The sequence below is a fragment of the Diorhabda sublineata genome, chromosome 4, assembly GCF_026230105.1.
Source record: "Diorhabda sublineata isolate icDioSubl1.1 chromosome 4, icDioSubl1.1, whole genome shotgun sequence".
NCBI classification, from domain to species: domain Eukaryota; kingdom Metazoa; phylum Arthropoda; class Insecta; order Coleoptera; family Chrysomelidae; genus Diorhabda; species Diorhabda sublineata.
In genome coordinates, this window is record NC_079477.1 from 20,968,779 (window position 1) to 20,988,778 (window position 20,000).

Below are 20,000 nucleotides of genomic sequence, written 5' to 3' on the forward strand. Positions count from 1 at the left end.
GTTTGTGCTAGGGTATAGGGGTAACCCCTCTACATTTTGTGAAAGTAGTTTGGAGTGATTTTGCTTTATTAACTTTTATTCCCCTGATTCCAATCAAGTCGTTTATTTTGTGTAGATGATGTAGATATGCTACTGCTACGGTAGGGTTTAGGTGGTTTACTAATATTGCTTTATCATTGGCAAATGCTACAGTAGTTATAGTCCTACTTGTCGGGAGATCAGCAGTAAACAGTAAGTATAGAATAGGTACAAGCGCGCTACCCTGGAGCACTCTCGATTTTACTTTCATAAGAATCTGAAGAGTTTCTGAGAACTGTATGTGTGTGAAATTTGATTGATTTTACAGCAGATTACCATAATTCCCCCACATGTAGTGTATTAGCCGGATTAAAGTGCTTATCTTTTCCTTTACCAAAAATTCAATAACGTTTTCTCTATGGCTGGAATCCGTACTGTTATCTAAAAATAGGGAAATAAATGTTTGAGAGCGTTGAGAAAGCTATCTGTTTACAGATATTTAACTAGTTCTATGTGAATGGCTTCAACCGCGAAACAAACGAATATGCAAAGTTTTATTACGAATTGCGTAACGTATTTTCCTTAACCAAAATAGGATAAGCATAATCTACTCCAGATTGCGCAAAGGCTCGTTCTGGGTGACTCATCCGTAATCTAGGTAAATCCCTCATCAAGAAATTTGCGGTTTTAGCTTGAGACAACATGTGCAATTTTCTATAATATTCGAGACCTATTATTGACAGAAGAGTTTGTACTCCGGTGTATAGATTTTGACAGTGTTCTTTTATAATGAGCTTCATGCTTATCTATAATGATTAAGTTTAATCATGAACACATTCCAATTGTTTATTCGAAATATCACCATCTATATATAGTTCATAGCTTTTCAATAATTTTCATCCCAGACTACATCATTTTCCATTATCGTTCACATCACAACTTCATCATATTTTTCTTATTTCAAAAGTAACACGCTATTTCCTCATGCCTTTGTCTTCTCCATCAAACACTGGTATAGGTAATCTCACCGGTTTTCGCCATTTTGTATCACACGTGCTTTCCTTCGTACACTGTCCAATAATTTTAATTGAACGGTACACTTTACACCAGTTACATTACTGATTGTGCTATAATACTTGGAATCCCCCATAGCACAACCATCAATTTGTTTGTATATTTCTTTTTATATTTGAAATATGTTGTAAGTGTGAGTTCTATAGCTTTGATAAATTCGTTTTGACATATTTCAGATGTATTATTCAATTTTGCCCTATTTTCTATTAATATATTTTTATGGTTATAAAGAAACCACATCTAACGAAATAAATACATATTCGTTAGGAATTTTTATACTTCTAATTTTTTCTTTGAAATCCCATGTGTTTTTGATTTAGTATTTGTTCTGATATAAAATATTTTTCAAATGATTAGATAATGGGGTGGGTCGAAGGGGAATGTCAGGTTTGTGCAATTTTTTGTAAACCATATATTAGGGGGTAAAGCATTTTGAATTTTTTTGCATCTGATGGTGAAATAGAAAGTTGTTCTTTCCAAGATCGAATTAGATGATTATTTTATTTTTGATGAGAATTCGCAGGGTCTTTAATTTTTTTTTTAAGTTCTCTTTCGTTTAATAATTTCATCATTTTATTATTATAATCTTTTGATTTCATAATAACAGTTTTATTAGACTTATCTGCTTTCATAATTTTGAGATTTCTGGTTTTATTGATGAATTCTTTGGTTTTAATTATATTTTGAGGTTTGATATTGTTCTGTTGTTATTTATTTTTGAAATTAGTGATAATATTACAAGTATCAGATCTTATTTTATTATGAATTTCGTTATTTAGATGATTGGTGCTGGATTCAATATTACATAAGATATTTGTCATAGGTAATTTTTTGTCATCAGAAATATTTTCTGCAAAATTAGGACCTAAGATAAAACTTCTTTCACTATATTTGATATGACAGTATCAGTTAAATTTTCGATATATTTTGGTTTTATTTCATTTGTATTTTTAACAATAGGTTGTTGTTTCAATATTCGGTTATCAATTTTCTTAATATTTCTATCTTTGCATTTATTAAAAAGTGATTCAGGCCTTTCTCGATATTTTTCCTAAAATTTTTCGAAAAATTAATAAGAATTACCTCATTTATTTTAACTGTTTTGCTTTTTAAATAATTTTTTCTTCTTATTAGAGTAGTTGATTCGGTAATATAGATAGTTGTATGACTTGGAAAATAAATCTATTAAAGCGAGATTTTGATATTCATGCTGCAGGCGACTATTTTAAGTGTGATAATTTTAAATTTAGAAATGTAGGTATCAACTTATCTTTTCTGCATCTGAATAGAAAAATTCTTCGGTTTTTAAGTTTTGCAATTTTGTGGAGGATATTTTAGAAATTTCTCGATTAAGTCGATAAAGTCCGGATAATCGAATGTATGAAGAAAAGCGGGTTTTGTCAATTAAAATAAATTTAATGATAGTAATATTTATTAATAAATAATATCAATAAAAAATAATAATAATTTTATAATAAGTTTAATTTGGTTTAAAATATTTGGTAATTGGCATTTGACGTAAGCTACTTTTTCTCTTCATTGCTGCTATATCACGAATTCGTTTCAACTGTAGTAAACTCATAGTATCAATCTCTGTTTCTTTTTCAAAACATTTGAGAGCTGTTTCCAGAGCCTGAATTGCTTCATCATGAGATGGTCCTACATCATTTTCTTGCATTTCCTGTTGTTCATTTATCTGCAATATGTTTGAACTGTAATGCTTTTTCACAGAGTAAAGGGCTAGAAATCGGTTGCCCAGTTGATAATTTTGTAACTTGACTCAATATTACTTACTTATTTAATTGGTCGCAGTTGATAGTCCGGACAATCGCGAATCCGTATAACTGAGGGCCGGATAATCGAGTTTCTACTGTATATTTGTTCTAATAAAAAAATTAAAGTTTCCTTAATCCTTACGTCTAAAATATGTAGCAGTAATCAATTAAATTAGTCGTAGTTTTATTAGAATTTTACTTCAATTATTTAGGTCTTTTTCATCATTTATAGCTTTTTCATTCTTTGAATATGAACCATTTCTAAAAATTCTCTTTTTCGTGTATAGATTCCGCAAGAATTTTTGAATCTTTATAATTATCTAATATAAAAATTTATATCAGATTGTCAACTACTACAGCTAGAGAGCCATCTGAAGCTTCTAGCATAAACTTTGTTTCAATAATTTTGAAAATATTGATTGGTTTCATGGTCCCGTATCGTGACGACAATTCTTATATAAATCAGTCTATGCATTTATACATTGACCGACGTATTTCTTCTTGAATTGATAATCCAGAATCATGAGCTGATTTACCAGACATCGTTCTTTTTATTTTCCTTCTTCCTCGTTTCTCGATGTTGATGTCTATGTCATTGCATTTTTTTATGCCAAAAGTTCCAGCTTTGTCTACAATCGTGGCTCATTCACTAAATACTCATTCAAAGCGTTTAGTTTGATGATTCCTGTACCGAGAGTCATTTTTTAAGACTGCAAATATTGTTGAACTAAATTTACTTCCTCCAGTATAGAAAGGCAGAATTGTATCTCTCTATGTTTTCTTTTACACCTTTTACTGACTCGTAATGAGCACTCTAGCGAGTATCCGATTAACGTGTCAAATTTTTTCCAGTTTTCTCTTTCAGTAATTGCCATCTGTGTGTAGATGACGAAAGAACGAATATAATTTGGAAGGACGTGACGCTGGATGGAACGCATACAAATGCATGAACTCCACAAAGATTCAAAGATTTATTAGAACAAGGACTGAACAGTGCCTTTGGATTTACTTCTCTGATTTTTCGTTGCAGCCCTCCATTGACGCGGCATTGTCATTGTCATCTTGAGTACTGCAAAATGCAATATCCAGTATCCAGTATCTTTTTCCACCTGTTGCTGAATGTCTTTTGACATATCCTTAGCAGTTTTTCCAGACATGAAAAAAAAAACCAAGGAAAATTCTCTTACTTCCACAATGTCATTCTCTATATGAACGAATCTAGTGATTTGGTTTATTTTACTTTCGTCAGGAGTGCTGTCAAAAATGATTCCTTAATACCTTAAGCCTTTTTAATATCTGCAATAATTTTTTGCCTTACATGATCACCCAAACATTAAATAAATTCATTTAGTATTCCTTTTGATAAATAAAATGGTACTCTCTTTGACCCACCAACAGCCTCATCTAGTTTCAAACAATGCTCTTTCGATACCAGATCATATTTCGCTAACAGTTCTTATAATTGTAAAAAATTTATCCTGTTTTCCGAAGAAATATCTTCAGAAAGCAAGATTTTGTTGAGCTACGAATAGCGTTACATCTAAAAGGCGATGTAAAATGTTTCTCCATTTCTTAGTTTCATCGTTAATAATCTTTAAGTTGTCTTTATCAATAGTTTTATTGAGTTTCAAGCTCATTATCAACGTTTTCCACTTTTCTAAGTTTGATAGATGTTTATGAGACGATTCATGCTATGATATTCTTGGATTTAATTTCCACCACTGACAAAAACCAGAGACAAATTTATTAGTGTGATTGTCACCCTCAGTTGCAAATAACCGGCAGCAGTAACAATATACTTTCTTTGTTGATGGTGAGTATAGCATCCATTTCCTTAAATATTTAGTCTCGTTTAAATGTGCCACGCCAAAATTAAACGAGATGTGTTCCCCTTAGTGCTTTCACCTGGTCTTTCTACGTTGGAGTTTTTATTAATCTCACATTTAGTAGACTTTTCACCTGTGTTTGCTGTCTCAATTTCAATGATTTGTATATTAGATCCCAATTAAACAATTTGATTAATTTCTTCGGCAACGCCACTTTTCTTCTCTTCAGAAGGTATTTGGAAAAAGATCCAGCAAGCGATTTTGCCTCTTCAGTCTTCATTTTTTTTAACTTCCTTTTCTGAGAGCCAGATGGTTGAATCTTTTTCACTGAAAATAATGAGATAAATAAGAACCTTTTATAAAGGACAGCTAAATTAAGTAGACTCAAAAATTGTTATTAGCATAAAAAACAATATTTTATGTGTTGGTTAAAAGATCCACTCGCGAAATGCGAGAAATAAAGTAATGTACTCCTAGGTGCATATTGAATAGAAACTACGAATTATAATTTCTAACCTAAATTATACGAAGAATTACTTACTTTTTCCAAATACTCGAAAATGCACTAACTCAACTCTGAACTTATTTATTTTTATACCGTAACAAAAATCGAAAACACTGAGTATTACACTTTTTAATCAAACTACTTCCACGGATTGCGCTCACCTACATCGTGAAGATGAAAATAAGAATAAAATCAAAATAGAAATTTGTTCTAATAAGAAAAATTAATTTTTCCTCAGTCAATAAAGCTATAAATTTTAATTAAATTATTTAGGTCTTTTTTATCATTTATAGCTTTTTCGTCTGCCCTATGTAGACAGTATATAGTAGACAGCAATGTTTCTGAATTTGTAGGTCTCTTCTGTTTCAAAATTGGTTTTTTAAATAATTTTTGAAAGATAGATGATAAATTCGACGTTTCGACTTTTTTTTAAATCTTTATCAAAATATACGTCAATTTTATCTCTTTCGAAAATTATAAAAAAACTAATTTTGAAACAGAGACCTAAAATCAAGTGTTTTTAATGTCATATAGAGGAAATATGAATTATTTACTTGACGATTCTGACTCAAATCCTGATTCAAATAACTCAAATTCAGGCTCAAACTCTGTTAATACTAAAATAAAATTCAACTTAGCATCACCAAAACTTTTTTTTACGAATAATTTTAATAAAAAGGCTACTCCACAATTACCTATTTTAAAAAAAAGAGTATTTTGATATGATACCCGAATTTGATGGAAACAATGCATTACTTCCTAGGTTTATAGAAATTTCAGAGAAATTAGTAAGTAAGTTTTATAATAATGTGGATGTAGGGGATTTTCAAAATGAATATTTGATGTCCAACATTTTAGCAAAAATAAAAGGTGAAGCAGCCATAAACATTTCTTCTTGTACGATAAGAACTTGGGAAAATCTAAAAAATGCACTTCTTAATACTTACGCTGACAAAAGAGACACTTTAAATATAGAACTTTCAGAAATGAAACAAGGTAATGAAACGTCTTTCGAATTTTATAATAGAATTCAACATTTATTAAATCTTCAAATTTCTTATCTCACGACACATTCTAATGTTAGTGAACATTTAATTTTGGGTAATTACTTTAAAAATTTGGCTCTCAGAGTATTGCTACGCGGTTTAAAAGAACCTTTAGGCACATTAATGAGTACGAAAAATCCAGAAAATTTGAATATTGCTTTAAATGTTCTTACAAATGATTTTCAAGTTTATATGACCCAGAATAATCATCCGAAAAATGTTTTTTCATCCTTGAATACGTAAAATAATTCACATAAAAATAAAACCAATTTCCAAAATAATGTGGCATATAAGCACCGAATTATCAATATACTAATCGAAATTCCGCATCAAACCCGCAAAATCGTCCATCAACTTCTTACACTCCTTCTAATAGGAATAATACAAACTTTTCTAATAATGGTCAAAACGTCTTTAAACCCAATCAGAACCAAAGATTTCCAAATCCAACTCCAATGAGTATGTCTACAAGAAATACGTCTAGACCCCAACCTCAAAATTATCAAAATAGGTTCCAACACAATCCGAATCAACCTAGAAATTTTATCTCGGAGGAACTCCATAATATAGACGATTCTGATTGCACTAATGATGAATCCGATAATTTTTTAGAGACACCAGCCTCGGAACCAAACCAAACATTATCGAATTGTTAAACTTAAATAATTCAGAAAGCGTGTTACCCTATATAATTTTTCCAGAACAAAATCTTAAGGTTTTAATTGATACTGGTAGCACAAGATCCTTTGTGACACCAGCAGTTGCTGAGAAATATTTCAAAAAATCTTATGTCAAAAAACCCTTCCATGTAAAATCTGCCTTTGGTAGCAGTCAACAAAATTTCTGCACACTCATTCCAATCCCTAAAATGTTTAATTATTGGAAACCGCTCAATTTAGAATATTGCGTTTTCAAATTTCACGATCATTTTGATTGTTTGTTAGGATTGGATAATTTAAAAATACTTAATGCAATTATTGATTTAAATAATAATTTGCTTATGACTCCTTTTAGTTAAATTAAATTGAATTACTTTGATATTAAAACTGGATCCACGAATTGTATAGTAGTGCCTCCACGTTGTGAACAAGTAATTAAATTAAATATTGAAAATGTAAAAAATGGTAATGTAATTATACCATATACACGAATTGGGAAATTAGAAATCCCTGAATGTTTAACAAAATAATATAGCTTTATGTACAATTTTAAATCCTTCAGAATCCAACTTTCGAGTAGATTTAAGCCCTTCTATTAGTGTTGAGACATTCGATGAATACGAACAAACCCTTAACCCAAATTTTAATGAAATTTATTGTGAAAATGTTAAATTTGATGTTTCGAAAGTTAGAACTGAACACATGAATTCTGAAGAGAAACAATCTGTATTAAAATTAATTCAAAAGTATAGTGATATTCAAAAATTATTCAAAATCATACAGGTATCCTGAGATTCACCGAACGGAAACTCAAAATCAAATACGAAAAATGTTAAGTGATAATATTATTAGACCATCCAATTCTCTATGGTCTAGCAATATTTGGATAGTCCCAAAGAAGCTAGATGCTTCTCAAAAGCCGAAGTTTCGACTCGTTGTTGACTATCGAAAACTGAATGAGATCACAATTGGAGATCGATATCCATTGCCAGATATTACAACGTTACTAGATAAGCTTGGATGTTGTCAATATTTTACAACATTAGATCTCGCTTCTGGTTTCTATCAGATCGAAATGGCTGAGGAGGATATTCCGAAAACAGCCTTTAATGTAGAAAATGGGCACTATGAATATGTGCGCTTGTCCATGGGTCTGAAAGGAGCTCTTGCAACCTTTCAAAGGGTCATGGACAATATCCTAATGAGAATACAGAACGAAAAATGTTTGGTGTCACTTGATGATATAATTGTGTTCAGTATCAGTTTACAAGAACACATCTCAAATTTAAAAGAAGTATTCAATAGATTAAGAGAGTCTAATTTTAAATTACAAATTGATACATGCGAATTCTTGCGAAAAGAAGTAGCATATCTGGGACATATTGTCACGCCAGAAGGTGTAAAACCGAACCCAGATAAAATTTTAGCAATTCAAAAATTTCCAATACCAAAAAATTCAGAACAATTAAAAGGTTTCCTTGGACTCCTAGGGTATTACCGAAAATTTATAAAAGATTTTTCAAAATTAACTAAACCATTAACTATTAGACTGAAAAAAAATGCAATTATTAATGTAAACGATTCAGATTACGTCGAATGTTTTGAAATGTGTAAAAATCTGTTGATGAATGAACCAATACTTCAATATCCAGATTTTACAAAACCCTTTAACCTTACCACAGATGCCAGCAATTATGCTTTAGGTGCTGTTCTAAGTCAAGGCAAAATAGGCTCTGATTTACCTGTGGCTTACGCCAGCAGAACCCTAAATGATTCAGAATGCAACTATTCTGTAATCGAGAAAGAACTTCTTGCCATAGTTTGGGCAACCAAATACTTCCGCCCCTATCTTATTGGCAGAAAACTTACAATAGTTACCGATCATAAACCACTCCAGTGGTTATTCTCATTTAAAGATCCAAGTTCAAAACTTGTTAGATGGCGCTTGAAACTTGAGGAATATGATTATGATATCATATACAAAAAGGGTGCTTTAAATACCAATAGCGATTGTTTATCCCGAATTCAAATAAATGTCAACGAAACTGAATTACAAGAACCTCAATTTCTAAAAAATTATTAGTTTATATGGACCAATTTAATAAAAAACTCTCATCAACTCTCGATGATAATGTATCGCTAATAGTTGAAACAGATAATGAAAGTAATAATAATGAGAATGACGATGAAGATATAACTGTTCATACAAATGAGGAAAATCCTGTAATTGGTATACCAATTTCAGACTCAGCGATAAATGTTGGTAAAAATCAATTAATATTTTCAGAAGTAAATTTCGAACCAGCCATACCTACTATTATGAAACTGTATGAAAATAAACAAAGAATTATTGTGCAATTATCTAAAAACAATTTTGAGCAAGATGTCATTAATTTCGTGAAAGAATACATAGTACCAAAAACTAAATATTTTATTTATTTCGAAGACCCAATTTATGAAAAATTCAGTGTCGTTCTACAAAATCACTTTCAAGATTCTCAAATTGACTTTGTTAAATGTAATAAAAAATTAATAGATGTTCCTGTAAATGAAATTAAAGAAGTAATTCAAAATTACCACGAAGGTAAGACTAATCATAGAGGACTAGATGAAACTGAAAATCAATTAAAAGCTTTGTATTACTGGCCAAATCAAAGAGCATCTTTACAAACTTATATAAACAAATGTGAAGTTTGCCAGTTAAGCAAATATGATAGAAAACCAATAAAACCCTTTTTAAATGTTACCCCCACAGCTACTAAACCTTTCCAAATTTTGCATTTAGACACGATAACCTTAGAAAATAGTAAATTTCTTACGATAATAGATTCATTTTCCAAATATGGTCAAATGTATGAATTAAAATCTAGACAATTAATAGAGGTAACTCATAGTCTAATTAAATATTTTACACACCACTGTATACCAGAACAAATAATTTCGGACAATGGAACTGAGTTAAAAAATTCTGTTGTAAAAGAACTATTAGAAACGCATAAAATTAAAATTCATTTCATAAGTTCTCAACATCCAGAATCGAATGGCATTGCTGAAAGATTCCACTCTACGATTATTGAACACGTCAGACTTTTGATTAATCAAAAAGATTTTAAAAATGAGACTATTGGAAATAAAATACTTTACGCATTATTAGCCTATAATAATAGCGTTCATTCTGCAACAAAATTGAAACCAAACGAAATAATTACCGGACACATAACCAGTAACACACCTTTCGATATAGAAATTGATAAACAAGTAGTTAATAATTATATTCAAAATCATAAAGATAAAATGAAAATTTTATACTCGAATTTAAATCAAAAATTACAGGAGAACAAAACCAAGAAAAATTGCAAAATCAAAAAGAATGCAATATTCTGTTAGTCGCCAAATAATTGATAATTTTAATAAGGCAATTCAGGACATTCAGTATAATGAAAAAATATTAAAAACGAAAATATTTGAGATAAGAGATATTCTAGATTTTCAAGCAAATGCGGAAAATATTAAATATTTGAAAGAGTTATTCAACGAACTTCTTATCACATTCAATGTAATTCAAGACATTTTAGAAACGGTTGAAAATTCCTTGACCTTCTGTAAACTTAGAGCATTACATCCAAGTATTATAAAATCTCACGATTTATTTGTAGAGTTGCAAAAAGTGCATTATTAATACCAAGCGGAATTACCCTTTGAATTAAAACATAAAAATATTTTAGAGTTTGAAGCCGTCATAGACGTGGTTTGTAAAGTAGAAAATAATCAAATACAATATTTTTTATCGATACCCATTAACTATGATGTTTTATTTAATCTTTTTTATATGTTACCTATACCTACAGAAATTGAATCAGAATACGTAACATTAATACCTAATTCAAAATTTTTACTTAAATCAAATAATGTCATTAAACCTCTAAATGACATTTGTACTCGCGGCAATATTTTTCAATGTCCTAACCATTTGCAAGACAATAATAATTATGGATGCGAAGAACATATTGCTAGCAGGAAATTCTACATATTGTCAATATAAAAAATTGAAATAATTAAGAATCACATTGAAATTTTTCCGGAGATAAATCAATTTTTGGCAATATTTCCCGTAGAAGAAAAATTAATCATAAAATGTAAGCAAGAAACTGTAGTGAGAACTCTTAAAGGCATTTATTTAATAGAAAATTCATCATGTAAAATTATATTTAGGAACCAAGAGTTAATATTTCAACAAAAAACGTTTGGACAACCTTTTGTAATAAATGAATTAAATCAATTACACCTTTCTCCAATGAAGATTGATTTAAAAAGATTAAAATTAAAGGATATTCCAAATCAATTGGTAACTCCAATATTCACGGAAAACACTAATTTTCACATTCCCAGTATTTGAACTATTCTTCTTTATATAGCATTGATATTGGCCTTCTTGTGGATTTTGTATAAGAGGAAACATTCAGGAAGGACAAGTAAGAATCACCCGCAGGCAACAGAAGATGGGATCCAGCTTCCAGGAGAAGCTTCCTTCTAAAGGGGGAGGTGTCACCTACGCCATTGCCCTTAGGTGGACAGTATATTGTGCTGATTAAGAACTTATTTTATTGTAAAATTGCTTAGTTTGTGTTTACTAAAAGATTATTTAATTTAATTATATGCGCCAAGTATAACTGTAGTATCTTAATTTTTTAAAACTATTGAATTAATACCATTCAAAAAACAACTTTCAAAACGACAGTGGAATCACAACAATCTCATTTACTACCAAATTGGCAAAAACTTCGTTGGAATTTTCATACAAATATTGGGGACACTGCAACCCTCTCAAAAACTTATCGTTAAATAACAGTTGAAAATTTAAAATCAAGGTACAAACTCAAAATGGCGAAATAATATAACAGTAGATGCTTTCTTTGACAATGTCCAGAAAAGATTCTTCCAATTTTTTACAGAATAACAGCAAACATATAGAAAATATATTCATATGCCTGGAACTAGAAACGAACAATAGTTATTTAATCTACAATAGATTAGTTTTGGCCCTTCCTATTCTACCTATGTGAATATTTGTTTCATAATATATTTGTCTTGTTAACACTGAAATATAATGAATTCACTGTTACCCGAAATTAAAATGGAATTCTACTAATAATGTCTAAATAATAAATAATAATAAAATCAGAATTCGAATACGCGGCATTAGTGTGACGTCACAAACATTCTTTGTATCTAAACAAACCTGGTAGCCATACTATTTTCCATTTGTGTCTAGATTTTTGATTACTTAAGCGTTTTATAGGAGTTATTAGAGGAAAAAAAATGTTAAAAAGTAAGTAATCGTATTCACTTGATAAAATAAAAATAGTTGTAATAATTTAAATTGACAAAAAATACAGTATTTTCTCATTTTAAAACCTATATTTTAGGTTATGCTCACTGGATTAATGTATACTATTGGAATAATATTGAAATATATCAAATTAAATAATACTGATTATTTGTTCTAGTGTCATCAACGCATGTTTTAACATTATCTGCAATAGCAACCTTTTTTAAGGACAATATCGCCCAACTACAAAGAGGTGAAAACTCTTATAGCAGTGGCAATGTGAAAAAAATGATTTTCGATCCTGCTGTTTCCCCTGCCCTACTTCGAGGTGAAGTTACAACCAGTATGAAGAATAGAACTTATAATGTTGAGGTGAGTTTTGAAGTCATATCAAAAAGATCGTTGTTATTTTGCATAATCATGTTATTTTTCAGGTTTCCATTGATTACGAGGATGGTATATTGGATGCCACCTGGTCCTGCCTCAGGGGACAAGCAGTATGCCATCACATGGCAGCTGTATGTTTTCATGCACACAACAACGTCAGTGTTACTGACAAAACCTGTGTGTGGAATCAGCGCAAACCTACTGGCGATGGAGAAAAAATTGTGAGGATTAGTGATCTCTACAAACCAAAATTTTCTAATTATCAGGCTTTTTCGAGACCAGCATCAACCCAAGAAATGGCAGATTTTAGGAATGAATTAGGATACTCTAATCCAGTTGGATTTACATGGCTGTTTATGCCTGAGCAATCACAATTGACAAGCATAATAACGAATATTGAAGATATTTTATATTCACTAGAATATACACAGGCTACTGACAAAGAGACATTTTTAAAATCAAAATGCTCAGTAGATATCGATACTATAAATAAAGTTGAACAAATAACTAGAGGACAGTCAATTAATGAAAATTGGCTAGTTACTAGAAAGTACAGAATAACTAGTAGTAAATTTGGCTCTATACTATCAGCCTGCAGGAGGAACAAATTCTCAAAATCTTTATTTTCAAGCCTACTAGAAGGGTACGAGCTGGATGGTATACAAGCGATAAAGTGGGGAAAAGAACATGAAGTGACAGCAATTGCTGTATTTCAAAAAATTACCGGATTATCAGTGGATCCAGCCACATTTTGCATGGACTATTGTGGATTTTTGGGTGCTAGTCCTGATGGGTTTGTTAACGAAAGATGCTTAATTGAAGTAAAGTGTCCCTTCAAACACAGAAATGTTGGAAAATTGAGACCAGTGTTAAAAGACAAAAACTACATAGTTTACTTTGAAGAAAACTTGATGATAATTAACAAGAATCATCATTATTATCACCAAATACAAGGTGCGTTACATACTGTTGAAAAGGATATGTGCTATTTAGTAATATGGGTACCAAGTGACTGTATCATTGTACGAATTGGTTGGAGTGAACAATGGACAAAAAATTTAAATATTTTAAAAACATTTTATATTTCAAAATTCATACCATTTATTTTATCGTAATAAAATATTAACAGAATTCTGAATTTTTATTCATTTCCTGCAAAGGGAATTAAATTGAGAGAAAGTTTTGAATTTAAATGATTAACAATAAGCTATTTAGAGTGTGAAAACTTCAAACACTACGTCACTTTTCAGAGTTTCTATCCATGGCTCTCAAATTTTAATTGCCCTTAAGGTATTTTGTTTACAAAAGTGTGACTACATATATTCTTCTCAATTAATATGAAAACACATATAAACTGTCTTAATTATGTAATCGTAAGCCAATGATTTACATTTGATAAAAAGGGGAAAATTAAGGTTCAGTAAAAAGAACTGTTTAATAAAACTAGCTATAACTTTATTTGTAAGTAAAACAACAGATTTAAAATAACAATGTATATATTACAGACAAGTGCAGATACAATGCAAAGATAAACATGTTTTACAAGTTAAATAGGTTCATAAGACTTAAAAACTATTTATACAAAATTTAATGATATGATCAATCTTTTGAATCCCTTCATAATAAAGTTGTCCAACTTCTTTAATTAAAGGATACTGCAAGTTTGTTAAAGCCCCTACTACCTGAAACACAGCATCAGCATGTGGTAACAAAGAATGTGGAATTAAATTTAATATATTGAACACCTTCATTCTCCTTATAGCACGCTCCACATGAATCCTTGCTCGAGCAATGCATTCAATTTGATGAACTTGTTCTGTAGTGAATTGAGGAGTTGTAAGAAATGGGAGAATGTTAATATGAACTCCGGGAGGCATTAAACCTTTAATTAGGAATCCTTTATCTGCCAATACCAAGTCTCCAGGTTTAAGTTGATTTAAGATTCCACAATCTTTGACAATTTTTTTGTCTGATGTTGAACCTGGATATAAACATGATAAAAATGTAGCTACACCATTTGGTGCAACACCTACTAATCCTTTGCATGTATTTCTATGATTATATGAGCTGTACGTCAACTTCTGGGAAGACATACTTTGGCGATTTATATAAGTATAAACTTCCGTACAATCTATTATAATTCTACAATTTGTGAAACTACTAAAACAGTTTGGTAAGCACAACTGATTTTTACTTCTATCTGGTATTTCAGACATGAATTGTTTGAATAAAATTTCATGCAAGGCATGCACCCATGTTGTTACAACATTTGAGACTGTGCCTTGTGAAACATTAAACCTTACTGCTAAATCTTGATGTGGAAAATTTTGTTTGAATTTCATCAAAGTCATGAGCAGCTGATCAATTTTTCTCATTTTTTCTACCTTCCATTCAAAATAATATTTCATTTTTTTCCAACAAATGATACAGAGCCATGAATACATCTGTTGTAGGCAAACCAGTATATAAAATGACCAAGTTATTATCACTCCTAATATGATCAAAGGAGAATGTTTCTGATAAGTGAGAGAGACCTACCTGTAGCTTTTTCTAGACTTTGTCGTAAGAAATAGTTTTCTGCTTCTGTCATAACATGGTTGCTTTGAGAGAAGTCGTCTGTTTCTTTTGACGTAGATGCTTGTGGTTCAATTTGCAATCTGCAAATGGATAAAACAATAAATAGAAATGAAAAAAATCACTAAAGGTATCTACTTACTCCAACCCATCTTGAAGTGGTCTTTTCTTTTTCTGGGGATATTGGTCATGAAACATTTTTCCTTCATTGTGTAAAAAAATGGTTGGCCCATTTTCTTTTTTTCCATCTACAAAATGACAACTACACAAAAAAGCTCCGGGACCTGGTTCTGTTGTTCTCCTACCAATATTGTGAAAAAATAAAATTTTAAACAGTTATAAAATTCATCATTATATACCTTGTTAGCTTTATCCATTTGCTTCTTACTTTTGGATCCTTTTGAAATCTATAAAACTTACAACGCTCTCTGACATTGTAATGCTTACAGCCAGGTGCCCAACACTGCACCATTATTATTTAGATGAAAAACGCTAAAATTAGATATAAAACATGAGAAAAGAATTAGAACAATTATTATTTTTGTAAACGAAACTAACTGTTTCTGAATAATTCCACTTATAAATAGAAATTCATGAAAACTCATCAGATATTTTAGTAGGTATAACAAATCACATTTTTCAGAAATTTTATAATTTTCTTAAGTATACCGTGAAATTATTTAGGAAGGTTGATTTCATTCACAACGACTTGATTTCGCAAAATAAAAGTTCAAACTGTACATTTTATCTAAAACAATTATATTTAACAAGATTACAATAGTGAGGTTAGGTTAGTTTTATCTTTTTATTCAAATTATATGGTAAAACGTACCTGTTTTGATTGGAGTCGAATATATACTTTAGTAAACGTCCTAGTGAATGTATACAAGTTAAAATAATTTATTTTTTTTCGAATATAAGGAAATAATAACTGATCTAAAATCACAGCTATTGTATCTAAATGGACGATATGTTTGTTTAGATACAGTTACAAATTGTGACAAATTGTGATTTCACTAAATATATTTTCATTATGGATTTCGATATTTCATATTATAATATTAAGTTTTTGACACTAATCAACGGGAGATGAGTATAATTTTTGAACAAATGTGATTATGTAAAGTTCAGAAATAAAATGCTTGCATACTAATAATTGTATTCAACTCAATAAAGCTTTGATTATTCATTGAATAATAGTCCATAAACTCCAAATCCAAGGGCCACAGCAGTTTGATCCCAAAATCTGTGATATGTAAACTTTGGGGATGGACCTCCATTCATATACTGTTCAATCTCATACCACTGAGGATCATTTTTGTAAAAGGATCTCATACTGATAAAAGTTGATTCTGAGTTTATCTTATCGCCATTGGGATATACACCTTCGAAACCTTGTGGTACATACACACTTTGGTTGAAATGAAATTCGGGTTTTTCTTCGATAGCGATACCTAATGAAGTTCGATATAAATTCCACATACTATCCAACAACTTCTTGGCGAAATCCTTTGCCTCTGTATTATTTGATTTTGCTGCATAATAAGAGAGAGCTCTAGCTGTAGAAGCTGCAGGTCCAACTCCATTTCCATAAGTAACCACCTTACAATGCACACTAGGAGGTACTCCCTCCCAATCTAATGTGCTAGGCATCTGATAAGAGTCTCCATTAAAAGATGTTTCAGATATGATCCAAGAAACCCATTTTTCAAGAATTTTTTCAGCTCTTTTATCTCCAGTTACGTAATAATATTGAGCCAATCGATCCGTTGACCAAGGTTGCATTCCAAACCATTGATTCGATGGAGGATCAACAGCAACTGGTTCCCAATTATAGAACATACCATGGAAAGTATTAAAAGTTAATTCTTCTGGTGGTGCTTCATATCTACCTTTCCAGCTATTAGACACACCTCCAGCAATTGCACCTTCAATAGATTGCAAATACTCGTACAGCTCCAATTGTCTATCTAGGGATTTTTTCCAATCCTCAACAGCAGTAACTCCTTTGGGAGTCATATTAGGCTCATTAATCAATGCAAAAGCAGCCATAGGGTTTTGGTAACCAAAGTGAGCCACACCCTCCCCTATTCTCCAAGAGTAACCATACTGCGTAGCTATTGAACCTCCCCATCCAAAATACCATCCTAATAAATAATGCGCACTCTCTTTGCCAGTGCCCCCAGGACATGCGTAGGGATCTATGCAGTTTCCTATTTTCTTAAAATATTTGTCGAAAAAACAATACCTCAAATAGTCGCCGAGTTTGGCAGCTTTTTCTAAAGTTCCTATTATCTGAGAAAGTTGGCCACTTTCAGTAGCCCACCTTGAAGCCCAGAAAGCTGCTGAAATTGCTCTAGCATCAGCATCAGGAGCCATGGAGTATTTCCAATTAGGAGCGTGTTCACCAGTAGAAAATATACTACCGAACCCCTGTGGACCACCATACTTGAATGAGTCACAAGTTGGTTGAGGAATAGTTTTCCAAGCATTTTCTCTCTCTCCTCTTTGGTAAGTGTTGATAAAAGATGGTCCAGGTTCACCTGGCCCAAGTTCACAATTACCTGGGCTGTTACCAAATCCATAAACGTTGTCCACATCTGTTAACCAATGCATTGCATAAATGTCGCTAGTTCCATAGGCATCTACTAATTCCTGGTACAGTGGATCCACTCCCACTCGAGCAGGAGGGTCAACAGGTCCCGTGGGATACTGTTCAGGATAGTCCATTTCAGGTCCGTAGTTAGCAGGATGAGATGCATTATAGAGATTTGTATTAGGTTGACTTTCATGAAGAGGAATAATATATTTTTCCATTATTTCCCAAGCCTGATTGAATTTAGAATAATCATCTGTTACTGCACCATACATTGCTTCTAACCAAATATAATAACTATGAGCTTCTGATGTCGTTTCATGACCATGATCACATGATTCCACTAGAAGAGTTTCAACTGCATGATAAGGTATTCCTTTGGAAGAGAAATAACCATTGGCTGGATCATGTATTTTATTGTATTGTTCCAAAAATCGTTTTTTATAAACATCTTCAGTATTTCCAATGCTGATAATAGCCATTAATAGTAGGTAAGTAATCAGTTCCATTGTCATATTGCTAAAAATCGTGTAATAAACAGTTAAGATTTCATATTATGTAGCAAGTTTATTTTACCTTTACCAAATATTAATAAATCAAATTCACTTACTGATAACTTTACGGACTAATTGAGTGATATATTGATACTAGTTATTTAAACACAAAGCGACTACTTAAAATTGAAGTGTGCTTGATAAGAGAAAATGTGTCTTATCAAAAATACTTCGAACTTATAAACTCTCTATTATTCTCTATATTTATGAAATGTTACTGAAACTAAGATCATTTCAATATGATCATTATCTGAATGTTGGAAAAGTAATTCGGATCACGTACATCATTGTTCGGAAACTGCTTTTTGAGTTAGAAACGTCTCATTTCGAGTAACATAACATAAAAATTTGGCCATATTGTCGTGGATAAAGATTGGGTGTCATTTTTATTTCTATAAAGAATTGTTTTGATTGCTTTTTCATTAAAATGAATATTTTTTATAAAAAAAAATAAAAATGAAATACCACTATTAATAATAGTTTTAATGTAAATAACGCAATGGTTGCTCCCCCTCTAGCTTAGTACGGCTGATTGTGACGTCATCACAGAAATGACCTATTGGAATTAAACTTTAGTATAAAATCCATGTAATTGGACAAATGACTAATAGTTTTTTAATAACAATTATTAAACGTCTAAAATCTAATATACAACTGAATAAAGGTCACACGAAACGAATGTAATAAAACCAAAGGTTTTTGTAGATTGAGCTTTAAATTTGAAATTTCCACCAAAAATCGAACGCGACGTTACATAGACAGTAATATTAATACTGGACTTTTTAGTCTAAAAATTTGTGCAAACTTTAAAAATTAACGGCCTCTGATCTGAAGAAGAGCTCTCTTTGTTCCACTGTACGTTGAATGGTGAAATAAGATATGGGATGAAGAGAAATAGAAAGGGGGACGAAGTAAAATACAAGAAATTAAAATAAACATTAACATTTGACAAAGTTAACAATACCGTAACTTTGTATCTCGTGTATCTGTAATAATAAACAGCAATCAGCTGATCTATCTGATCCAATGTATTTGAATTTTTGAAATGCTATTTTATTATATAAAATTTATTACAACCGGTATCAAAATAAACTTCTATGAATAACAACTAATCTTCTACATTGGTACAAAGGATTCTAAGAAAAGAAATATCGTCTCTTAAGTTCTAAAACCGCGTGAGTCAAAAATAACAAGTTTTCAGGAGAGCAAAAAAGCTGTGCTTATTTATATATCGCAATCATAATACATATATTTTTTTGAAAATTTTTAATCACAGCTATTGATTTAAGATTTTTGTATGCAAATTGTTAAAACTTTAACAAAAATTCATTGCAATCACCAATTTATATTTTTCAAATAGGGATGATAAACTTAATATATAAATTTGGAGGGTTAAATAATGTTGACTGGACTACATTATTATATTAATAAAATAAAAGGTTAAACTAACTAACTTAAATCCACCAACCTCCATATAACTACATTCATTGAAAATACAATTGCGACAAACTTTTGCTTCCACAAATTAGATTACTTACTATGTGAATTATTCATTTTACTGAGGAATTGAAATATTTTAAAACCATTCCAACCCACAATCTATTAAATATTAGATAGATACGAATTATATTCTAAATTTCAGTTGATAATAAAGTAA

The 20,000-nt window shown here is 30.8% G+C and overlaps 2 protein-coding genes across 13 annotated transcripts; one reads left to right on the forward strand and one right to left on the reverse strand.

The window, feature by feature from the left end:
• Positions 1-12,146: 12,146 nt before the first annotated feature.
• LOC130442858 (uncharacterized) lies at positions 12,147-13,750 on the forward strand. Its single transcript, XM_056777241.1, has 3 exons — positions 12,147-12,232; positions 12,411-12,604; positions 12,667-13,750. Exons 1-3 carry the CDS (start codon positions 12,223-12,225, stop codon positions 13,732-13,734), a joined length of 1,272 nt encoding a protein of 423 aa, XP_056633219.1. The 5' UTR covers positions 12,147-12,222; the 3' UTR covers positions 13,735-13,750.
• Positions 13,751-14,052: 302 nt separating this feature from the next.
• Positions 14,053-19,994, reverse strand: LOC130443608 (exoglucanase B-like). Of its 12 annotated transcripts, none has more exons than XM_056778382.1 (6): positions 18,372-19,866; positions 16,026-18,308; positions 15,553-15,685; positions 15,336-15,494; positions 15,158-15,276; positions 14,098-14,301 (listed from the first exon to the last, which is right to left on the reverse strand). In XM_056778382.1, the coding sequence occupies exon 2, from the start codon at positions 18,302-18,304 to the stop codon at positions 16,376-16,378; it is 1,929 nt and encodes a 642-aa protein (XP_056634360.1). In that variant the 5' UTR covers positions 18,305-18,308; positions 18,372-19,866; the 3' UTR covers positions 14,098-14,301; positions 15,158-15,276; positions 15,336-15,494; positions 15,553-15,685; positions 16,026-16,375. The 12 variants fall into 12 exon arrangements, with proteins under 12 accessions (XP_056634358.1, XP_056634360.1, XP_056634357.1 ...); XM_056778379.1 differs by having other exon boundaries at positions 18,366-19,866; XM_056778381.1 differs by having other exon boundaries at positions 15,553-18,308; positions 18,400-19,866.
• Between the last annotated feature and the right edge of the window lie 6 nt (positions 19,995-20,000).

Excerpts from the sequence above, each read along its gene's own strand:
- LOC130443608 (XM_056778380.1), bottom strand. The coding sequence starts at position 18,304 with ATGACAATGGAACTGATTACTTACCTACTATTAATGGCTATTATCAGC.
- LOC130442858 (XM_056777241.1), top strand. Across the intron at positions 12,605-12,666 it reads ATAGAACTTATAATGTTGAG|GTTTCCATTGATTACGAGGA; the intron begins GTGAGTTTTGAA and ends GTTATTTTTCAG.